General features: G+C 46.5%; 1 protein-coding gene across 1 annotated transcript; it reads left to right on the top strand.

The window, feature by feature from the left end:
• Positions 1-559: 559 nt before the first annotated feature.
• LOC308305161 (zinc finger and BTB domain-containing protein 16-A-like) lies at positions 560-1804 on the top strand (the record flags this gene model as incomplete). Its single annotated transcript, XM_080749865.1, has 1 exon — positions 560-1804. The coding sequence occupies one exon, from the start codon at positions 560-562 to the stop codon at positions 1802-1804; it is 1245 nt and encodes a 414-aa protein (XP_080605991.1).
• Between the last annotated feature and the right edge of the window lie 9423 nt (positions 1805-11227).

Below are 11227 nucleotides of genomic sequence, written 5' to 3'. Positions count from 1 at the left end.
GCCCATCAACTGAACAGATTAAGAATATGGCTGTTATTTAAGTAATGTAGAAGGATGGCTATTTTTTATTTATTTATTTATATATATGCAGTCTATTTAAGAGCTGGCTGGTCTCTCTTTTGTTCATTTTCTACCTGGAATTTAGAGTCTGTCTGCTTCATTTAAAATGTGAATTTATTTAAAATGAATCAGTAGTTGGATCAGATTCATTGATGCATGTCTTAATTCAATAAATTAAACCAACATAACGTGTAGGCTTCTAGATTGTTTTTGTGATTTTATTTTATTTATACATTTTATTGAATGAAAATGATGGAATCTTCGGCCAACAGTGTTTACCCAGCTTTAACTCGAACAGTTGCTAACGATGTTGTCATTTGAAATGTAACGATCATTAAGGATGCTCAACATTTTCAGCACTTGTTTTTGCATTGACTTTTTCCCCCCCTTCTCTGTTCTTTCAGGATAGACTTCCTGTTTACAAAGATAACGGACTAAAAACGCCGAACGGGGAAACGGCGAGCCTCATGAGTTGGCCATCGCGGATCGCAGCGGCATCATGGATTTAAGTAAAATGGGTATGATCCAGCTCCAGAACCCCAACCACCCCACGGCCATCTTGCAGAAGGCCAACCAGATGCGTCTGGCGGGGACCCTCTGCGACGTGGTCATCATGGTGGACAGCCAGGAGTTCCACGCCCACCGGACAGTGCTGGCGTGCACCAGCAAGATGTTCGAGATCCTCTTCCACCGCAGCAGCCAGCACTACACTCTGGACTTCCTCTCGCCAAAGACCTTCCAGCAGATCCTGGAGTACGCCTACACGGCCACGCTGCAGGCCAAGGTGGAGGACCTGGACGACCTGCTGTACGCCGCCGAGATCCTGGAGATCGAGTACCTGGAGGAGCAGTGCCTCAAGATCCTGGAGACCATCCAGTCCTCGGACGAGAACGACGCGGAGGGCAACGCCAACGACGGCAGCCACACGGAGGACGACGACGATCGCAAGGGCGCCCGCAAGAACGCCAAGAAGCATTCCATGGAGGGCGCCGGCGGCTACCCGCCCGGCCTGCACGGCGGCTCGGGCATCGCCGGCATGGTGGACCAGAGCCCCTCGGTCTCCACCTCCTTCGGCCTGTCCACCATGAGCCCCACCAAGGCTGCCGTGGACAGCCTGATGAGCATCGGCCAGTCCCTGCTCCAGCAGGGCTTCGGCGCCGAGCACCTGATCCACGGCAACTCCCACCTCCACCACCACATGATGCCCCAGATCAAGACGGAGATGATGGACGTGGGCGGCAACGGACACGACAACCCGCAGAACATGGAGTCCAGCGCCTCCAGCAACGGGGAGCGGGCGGGCGAGGACCGGAACCGGGACGGCCCCGGCACCCCCACGAGGAGCAGCGTGATCACCAGCGCCCGCGAGCTGCACTACGTCCGCGACGAGGGCATGGGCGACCCGCAGGCGGACCTGGGCCAGATGGGGCTGGAGGCCATGGCGGGGATGACGGAGAAGCACCTGGCCTCGCTGTACGGCCTGCCGCACAATCACAAGGACGTCATGATGTCCATGCCGCAGTCCATGGCGTCCTCCCTGCCCATGTCCCCGGCCCTGGCCATGTCCATGGACTTCAGCGCGTACGGGGGCCTCCTGCCACAGAGCTTCATCCAGAGGGAGTTCTTCAGCAAGCTCGGGGAGCTGGCCGTGGGCATGAAGCCAGACGGCAGGAACCAGCACGAACGCTGCAATGTCTGCGGCGCCGAACTGCCAGACAACCAATCCGTGGAGCAACATAGGTAAGCCCAAACAGAATTCCCCTTCCTTTCCTGTTGCCTTGTCGGCATTCCAGAGGCTGGTTTCATGATTTTTATTTTCTCCCGGTGATTCAATTTAGGTTTAATTTATTTAAACATTTAGAGAAGTGTTAGTGATGTGCCTTTGATATTTGTAAATCACTGGTCTGATGATGTGGGATCATACCGGAGAAACTATTGCACTGCTAGAAACAACCTCATGCTAACAACTCCCTTTCCATAGCTTATCACAATTTCACAACTTTAACTCTAATTTGTTTTACATAAAATTACGAAACTAGCTAATCTACAAGCTCACTATACATTTCATTGTGAGCTTGTACATTTTCTTTTCTGAATGTTTGCCTATTTTCACGGAATGTTCGGCTATTATTACGTGCCCAGAGGGGTTCATGGGGTTAAGAGAACATGCAGTGTTGGGTTGCCTTAGTCTGACTTGGGGTGAGAACCTTGGAAATATTTGGAAATATGGCATTTCAGATTCAGAACCTTGATTTTTGAGTTTGTTTGAATTTTGTGGCGATTCGTCCTGCTGCTGAACGTCCACTGTGCCACTCGCGCGCACACACACACACACACACACACACACACACACACACACACACACACACACACACACACACACACACACACACACACACACACACACACACACTCCAAAAAAAATGAGGCCTACCCAAGTAGATTTATCATGAAGTCCACTCCTCTGATGACTTCCAGGCTTGCCCTTGTGACTGGAAGTCTATAGTAACACCTAGTGAGGGGAGGGGAGACGACTAATGAGAAGTAGCCACCCTCAGTGTAGAGACACACACACACACACACACACACACACACACACACACACACACACACACACACACACACACATTCTGACCACCCGTCCCCCTGCCCCCCCTTCCCAGGGGGTCACTAGGACAGCCCATATTGGCTTTATGGTCGGACCAGACTGTCCAGCCCAGGAAATGAGTGCCGAACCTGGCTCTCTAAGACAAGTGAGGGTAGGTGGGGGGTGGGGTAATAGAGTACTGGCATTTATTGTTTCACAGCCTTTTATACAACTATGGAAGAAGAAAAAAGAACTACTATGATTTTTAATGTCACATCAAGGGTTTACAGGTGTACGGGAAAAAAAGAAAAGTGAAATGAATACAAGCTCCCAGTCGTTTGCAGTTTTCAAGAAAAGCAGAAAAGAATATAGAGATAGAAAGGGTGAAAGAGTGCATAGTTCAAAGGAACAAATGGTGATGGCATGAGGCTGTTAACATGGCAGCGAATACAGTAACTGATATAAATGAAAGGGCGTATGCTGCTGTAGCATCTTTCAGAACAGTAAAAATACGTGCTTGAAACGTACTATTGATTCTGTCTGGTTTCTTTTTTTTCGTGACCACTGGCATTCCTCACCTTGAAGGCCACCTGTGCAGCCATGAAATGTTTGCTTAAATCAATGGGAGTGTTGCGACGGTTAAAGTTCACCCGAGGATCTGTGTGAACACCCACCACTCCACTCATGACTCCCGGGTCCTTTTTAGCCCCGACGAGCCCTGCGTGGGCGTCATCATCACCTGCTGTTGTCTTTAGAAAAATACATAAAAAAAACCCACCAGAACGATGATGTGTTTTCCAAAGAAGACATGTGTCCTTGGGTGATTCCTCACGTAGAACAAGTTATTCAGATGCGTTTTCTCATCCCCCCACCCCCCCTCCTCCTCCACACGGCTGTGTTCACTACCTTGCACCGGCGTGTGAAGTGAGTTCTTTATTGGTGTGGTGTTTGTGCCGATTTCTAAAATGACACGGCTCGAAACCACTTTAGCCCCTTCTGTTATACGTTCATTCACTGTTGTCGAGCTTTGCCTTGTAGATCTGCTATTTGTGCTGTTGTGGGAAAATAGTATGACAAGACCAAAATAGAGACATCCAGGTTGAGAGTGGTTGGCGTTGTTCTTGTTTTGTGCTCGCTTCAGTTTCTTGAAGGTTTTTTATACATATCTATTGAAAAATAGCAGATATACAAGCTCACAGCGCGGCACCGAGTGCCACGCTGCGAGCTTGTAGATCTGCTATTTTTTTTAAATCGATTAAACGTGTGCAAGTCTTTGAATATATTGACCCGATTCTATAATTGTCTTCTAAATTCTCCTTCTCAATCTGTGGTTCTTAAACCTTTTCACGTCAAGGACCCCCAAAATGACATGTATTTGGCCGCGGACCCCCCATCTCAAAATATGTTGTTCCAGGGACCCCCCAGAAGTAAGCCGCGCTGCAAGCTTGTATATCTGCTATTTTTCAATAGTCAAAGCATTAAAATAATTCTATGCCTAAATGGAATAACGTAGGGTTATGGCATGCCGTTAACATAGCTAGGATGTCTTGGAGGTCACAGCAGGTTGTAGCAGCGTCTGCTTCGAGACACGGTGCTCGCGTGTGAGAGAGAGTGAGACACGTCGGGGGGTTGCTTGCATTTCATGCGGAATTTCATCAATTTACCCGGGCTGGGAAATCTCGTATCAAAGGAGATTTCCAAACCGTTTCATGCATTGATCTGTGCCATCGCACCCCCCTCCCCCTCTGCCTTAGAATACTAATGGGTTAATTTAGATGAGTAGATACTCCGAGATGTTGGCCCGTTTGATATCGTACTTCAAATGTCTTGACAGGGCTTTCAGACGTCTGAAGTGTGGAAAAATCAAAATGTTGCATCATGCCGCTGTCTGCTGCTCGCTCTCTGTCCTCACATGAAAGGGGGTCTGGTGGTGCGCTCCCCCCCCACCTCCCCCCCCGACTACGTTTCATAGTACCATACACACGCAGATGCCCCGTGTCCTCAACAAGTCCCCAATGTGGGTCGACTGATTTGTAATATATCAATTTCGTACCTTTTTCCTTTTTCTCTGCCGTAGACGCGGCCAAGCTGTGAACACTTTTGATGTGATTACAGTTGTTTTCATTCGAGCAGACTGCTGCCCATGGCGCACGGGGGCTTTTGTTTCTCCTCCACTAATTACACGTCGTTCTCTCCCCTCCACCCCCCCCCCACCTCCATGTCACGGTCGAAGCCGTCTCTGAATTCAAACACGTAAAATAAGGAGGAAAAAAAAAAGTACGGAGTTCATTTGGTGCAAGCAGGTCAAGTCAAACATGAGCCTAATTGTTTCCAGATGTGGCACAGGTCCTTGGTGTTAGCTGTGTGTGTGCGTGCGCGTGTGTGCGTGCGCTCGCGAGTGTGATAAAATGAATGCACCAGAAAGTACTCACTTCCTGTATAAATTTAGACGCTGCTCCCATTCATTCTTCTGTGCCCTGGATTATATCATAAAAAAAAAAAAACGGACTGAATGAATTGTAGATCGGCTCCACAAGTGGTGTGGATTGGAAGGAGGGGTTAGTGTGTGTGTGTGTGTGTGTGTGTGTGTGTGTGTGTGTGTGTGTGTGTGTGTGTGTGTGTGTGTGTGTGTGTGTGTGTGTGTGTGTGTGTGTGCGTGTGCGTGCGTGCGTGCGTGCGTGCAGGGGCGTCAAATTCTGGACCCTGGGTACAAGGATTCACTGTGGGGCCCCTGTGCTTTAACAATTGAAAGATAGCAGATATACAAACTCACAGCGCGGCACCGAGTGCCACGCTGCGAGCTTGTAGATCTGCTATTTTTGAAAAATCTTCAAATACTTGCAAGTTTCTTTTTGAAAAAACCTATGTTTCTATGTCAGTGGTGCTCAAACCTTTTCATGTGTATTTGGCGACGGACCCTCATCTCAAAATAATTAGTTTCAGGGACCCCCCCCCCCCCCCCCCAGAAGCAAAATTTGAGTTAAAAATGTTAAAAAATACATGATATTCAAAGATTTGCACACATTTTCAAAAAATAGCAGATCTACAAGCTCGCAGCGCGGCACTCGGTGCCGCGCCGTGAGCTTGTAGATCTGCTATTTATCAATAGCTAAATAGCTATAAAATATTTAAGGCCCCTCCACCTTGGGCCCTGGTAACTCAGTCCCACTCCCCCCCCCCCCCTCTTGTGACGCCCCTGTGTGTGTGGGTTCACAGGAGGAGAGCCGTTTTAGATGTGTTTTTGGTGGCTACCTTGGAGTTGCCCTCCAGAGAATGGTTATATAGATATCTGCTAGATTTATAAGTGGTTGGGAAAAAAAGTCAAATGAAGAGCCGACCCGTGTTTTTGCAGCCGCCTCAAGTTCAATTGACCGAATCAAAGCAAAGCTCCCATCTCGCCACGACAAGTTTGCTTTTCCCTTTTTCTCGTATTTTTTTTCTTTTCTCCCAGCTCCTTCACTTTCGCCTCTGTCACTCACTCCCCCCCCCCCCCCCCTGTTCGGGGACGCGTTTGACAAGCCCTAGATTTATTTCTTAAAGGAAGCCCGGGGTTGAGTGTTTGTCCCCGCGCGGGGTACGGGATTACAGCAATATTTTAGTAACCCTCGCGCCTACAGAAAAACAATCAAACGCGGGGACGGCTCTTGACTGATTATTAGGAAAGTAAATGCGTCATGCAAGCCGGGTGCTAACTGTGGCGGTAGGAGGGTGGCTGTATGTGGGGTGGGCGGGTGGGGTGGGGGGGCATGCAGCTCGCGCTGTTTGGTATTCCAAACACAGCATCCAATTCAAGGGAACTAGCCTTGGGTTTATCTCTTTCACTTAAACGTCCATTCTCATGCAAATGACTGACCCTCGCTGTAATGTACATCACATAAGTGAAAGGGAGAAAAAAAAACTATTTTCAGAAAGGCTTTGCGAGCGCTATAGCCGTTAAAGATTACTGATAACCATCAACGCTTTAACCTTGTCTTTTCATATTGCTGTCGGCCGTGCATGCGCGTGTGTGCTTGTGTGCAGACGTACTCGCGTGTGAGGGGGAGATGAATGAGAAGTAGTAAATGAATGGCAACCTCTGCTCTCTGCTCTCCCAACTGATTTTTTTTCTCCCTCTGACACACACACACACACACACACACACACACACACACACACACACACACACACACACACACACACAGTATCAAGTATACTTGTGAGGATATATAACATTTTAAGACGACAATTTTATGAATGGCAATTTAGTTCGGTGCCGTTTTCAAACCCTATATAACCCTTTTGGTTGCACTCTGGTGTCACACACTGAACATAGCCAACCTACAAGTTCACAACGCATCGCAGCAGCAACGCATTGTGAGCTTGTAGATCTACTGTCTTCACTTGTGCAGTCACACAGACAACTGTATGCAACTATAAGTATAATTCAGGTATAACTCTTTACCTGGGGGGTCTAAATTGACCCATACAAGTCTGTAACTCTGACAGTGTGCAAATGGAACCAAATGAACCCTAACGGGTCCATTTGGTTCCATTTGTACACTGTCAGAGTTAAGGGGAGACCTTTGAAATATTAAAGTTTGAGAAACACTGCTCTAAATGACTTAATACTAACCCTAACCTGAATATACTCCCAATGGTATGAACTCTAAACATATATTTATTTGTTTTTACAAAAAAAGAAGGAAAAAAAAAAAACATTTCTTATGCAAGGACCAGGAATATGTCCTCACAATATCTTCATTCTATTATACTTGAGGAGACATTTGCCCCTCAAAAACACACACACACACACACACACACACACACACACACACACACACACACACACACACACGCACACGCGCGCGTACGTAAGCGCGCGCAGGGACGGGCGCTCATGCCCCCAGACACATGCTCACACGCTGCCCTCGGCAGCAGTAACAGCAGTAACAGCCACAGCCTGCTCTTCCATTGTGGTGAAAGGAGAGGGAGGGGGGGTGGTGGGTCGACCACAGTGCTCTAATACCACGGGCCCCTGGTGTTTAAACAGCGGGCAAGGGCCCTTATCTGTGCATATCAGAGTGGGACAGATAACCCCTTCACACTCCCCCCTCTGTAAACCAAGAGCAGATTGGGTCCCGGATACAACAAGCCCAAAGCTTTTTTATTTTGGGGGTGGGGGGGTGGGGTGGGGTGGGGGGTGGGGGGTGGGTTTCCACACAGGTGATAGCGGTGTGCACGTGCCGTGCACACATGACACACTCAGACAATTTACAATTTAGGCATTTAGCAGAGGGACTTACAATAAGCAAGGTAATATCAATACAATAGGCACGGTAATACATCAATACATCAACACATCATTCAAATGCATAGAAATATCAAACCAAAAAGAAAATAATCTGTAAAAACTTGATTTAAAACCTAAGAATGCTATCTAGCTTTCATGTATGGTCATTGAGGGTAGGCGAGTGCTATGGTAAGTGCTATTGGTTTAGGTGGAGTCTGAAGAGGTGAGTCTTCAGTCCATGGTGGAAGCTAGGGAGTGAGTCTGTTGTTCTATGTGCGACAGGGAGTTTAATACACAGTTTATGTTATGTTTTATTTATTTGAACTAGCCCTTACCCGTTCAAAGATATGAGCTCCGAAATGATGTGCAGTGTGTGGGTTATGGGATGTGCACTGTGCACACAGTATATGAGGGATGGAAAGTAACTTTAACTGGTGCTTGCATGCTAATATGTAGGAGCATCAATGTAAGAAATACCCGTTCCATTTAACGGCTACAGAGATACTGTGTACCGATCTGCATGATTTTTGGACAACATCTGTAACAGGGCCAGAACCCCCCCCCCCCCCGCCCGCCCGCCCGCCCGCCTGCACACACACACACACTCCCCCCCCCCCCCCCCGGTGTGTGTGTGTGTGTGTTTGTGTGTGATTGTGCATGGCCTGAACAGCGCCCCTCCCTTAACATGTGTGGTCACAAAAGGTACTGTAGGCTAATATAGATACACCATAAAAATGCTAATCTACAGCATACGATTTGTGAAAGTGACAAACGGGCTTCACAGTTATGTCAGGTGTGTTCATATGCTAATGGTGATGCGATTTCAGATCAATTGCTCCAGCCACTGAGGAGAAACGCTGTTTCAGACAGACAGACAGACACTCACTCAGACAGACAGACAGACAGACACTCACTCAGACATTCGCAAAATTATAGTATAGATATGGACATCACAATCACATTGGACGAACCAGATGCATTGATATAAGTGATTTTAGCACAAGTACTAATTCTCATCACCTGTCCACAGGAGGCTTTTCTATTTTACATTAGTCAAATCTAACACCCAATCAAGTACAGTAAACGTTAATACTAATCTAAAACCCAATCAAGTACAAAAACAATAATACTAATCTAAAACCCAGTCAAGTACAAAAAAATATATAATATGTGGTTACCAATAAGAACAATCTGACCCTTCAGCTTGTGGGACATACAACATCATAAATAGCCATAATCAAACAAGTCACACAGCAAGTAGAAATTCAGAAACTATTCATGTGAACACAGTTGATTTGATTTCAACCATAACTTGAGTCCTCTGTTTGGGGGCCAGGAGGGCGAATTGTCTAGGATGAGTGGATTTGTGTCCTTTGACGCTGCAGCACTCGTGCGTAGATGCAAAGCCAGGTGAAGTAGGGGGTGCACTGTTAATCAAACTAATTGATGTAATCGATACTTGATCATCAAATAGATTAACCCCAGTATCCATATTATATCTTGAGGCAAAGCTTTAGCAGAAAATGGCAGATCTACAAGCTTGCGTGTTGCACAGCGACACATTGTAAGCTCGTACATCTGATATTTTAATCAAATATATTTAGAAGACACCAGCATAGAGCCCTGAGGGACTCCGTTTACGTGGTTAATAATCAATCCCAATTTGGGCCGTGTCGATATAGGCATCCAGTTTCCAAAATGTGTTCACAAAATAGTGAAAATGGCAGATGTGCTATTTTCACTATCTTTGCATGGCACTGTTGTGCAAGAAAGTATAAAATAGGGCTCATGTGATTTGATATATAGGACATGTACGTGTACGCTCCCACACACACACGAAAACTGTCCTCTCAATTATTCGATAAAGCAAAAATTATAGAGTAATTGTTGAGAAAAGAATTGATAGTTTGCAGCCCTAACTTATAGACCCAGGGAAGTGATTTATGCGTGAGCTTAATGGCCACCTCAACAGGTTTCATTTCATACTGCAAGTACCGCTCCAACCGTTAAACCATAGGCCTCATTTTGATAAGCATCGGAATCCCATATTGTGTCGAGCCCCAGTTGATGGCGGACAAAACTGCGCGCGTGCACGACACGCACACACTCGGAGCGGCGCGCACACTTGTGTCCTCATTTCACTCCCTTTTATTTGGTTGCATCAGTTGTCTGGCCCGGTGACTTAGTTTTTATATAGAACATATTATTTTTGCTCCTAAAAATATTGAAATAGCCGGGACTGGTTCATGCGGGCCCAGACAGTCAAAGCCAGTCCAGACGATTTGTCTTTCCCCCCCGCCGACCTAGTGGGAAAGACATCCATTCCGCGGGCACTGGATTATCCTCCATTTGAAATCACTCAGTGAGAAACGCGTCCCCAGAGAGCGCGCAAGTAGGTACTGTACACGTAGGTGTGTAATAAACCAACTAGGGATGGGACGATATGAAGATTTCATATCACGATTATTGTGACAAAAGAAATGGCGATTTACGATATTATCGCGATAATCATAATCCATTCTCCAGGGGTGGAACATTTGCCAAAAAAAAGCAGATTTACAAGCTCACAACGCGTAGCGTTGCGACGCGTTGTGAGCTTGTAGATCGGCATTTTTTTTTTGGCAAAGACATTTGATAGTGGAAAAAAGTAGGGGTGGAAAAAATAATCGATTCACCAATTAATCGCGAATCGAATCTATTCGAATCGATTCACAAATTTCAAAAATCTTTTTTTTTTTTCAGCACACAGCTACGCACATTCACTCACTGAATCAAAACAAACACATGAGACGACAGAAAAGATGACGGAAAGAGGAATTCAACCAGCTCCATCGGCATATAAAGCCTCCTCCCCTCTCCTCTCACTCAATGTACTCAGCTATAGTAGTGCTGCTCTGACGAGCGTGTGTCGTTGAACGGGTGAAATAAATCATGTATTGGAATCGTGATGAATCGTGATAATCGATAATCGCAATTTAATCGAATCGTAGCCCTCTGAATCGTAATCGAATCGTCAGGTACCTGAATTGTTACACCCCTAGAAAAAAGACTATCAGTACATATATTAATACCTTTTACCAATAGAAACCCTCTATTGGTAAAAGGTATTAATATATGTAGGTACCGGATATGCAGCTCGGCAGATACAAGGCGAATTGATCCCAGTGCATGACGGAGGACGATATCACGATAAATTACATCTCCACGATACGATTATCGCGAGTGTTTTTTATCGCGATAAACGATACTATCGCTTATCGTCCCATCCCTAAAACCAACGGCTCCTCTGTCTGAAAGCCCCCCCCCCCCTC

Source organism: Nannobrachium achirus (assembly GCF_963921795.1).
Source record: "Nannobrachium achirus genome assembly, chromosome: 19".
Classification (NCBI taxonomy): domain Eukaryota; kingdom Metazoa; phylum Chordata; class Actinopteri; order Myctophiformes; family Myctophidae; genus Nannobrachium; species Nannobrachium achirus.
Note: the sequence above shows the minus strand (reverse complement) of the source record. Positions and strands in the feature narration are given on the sequence as shown.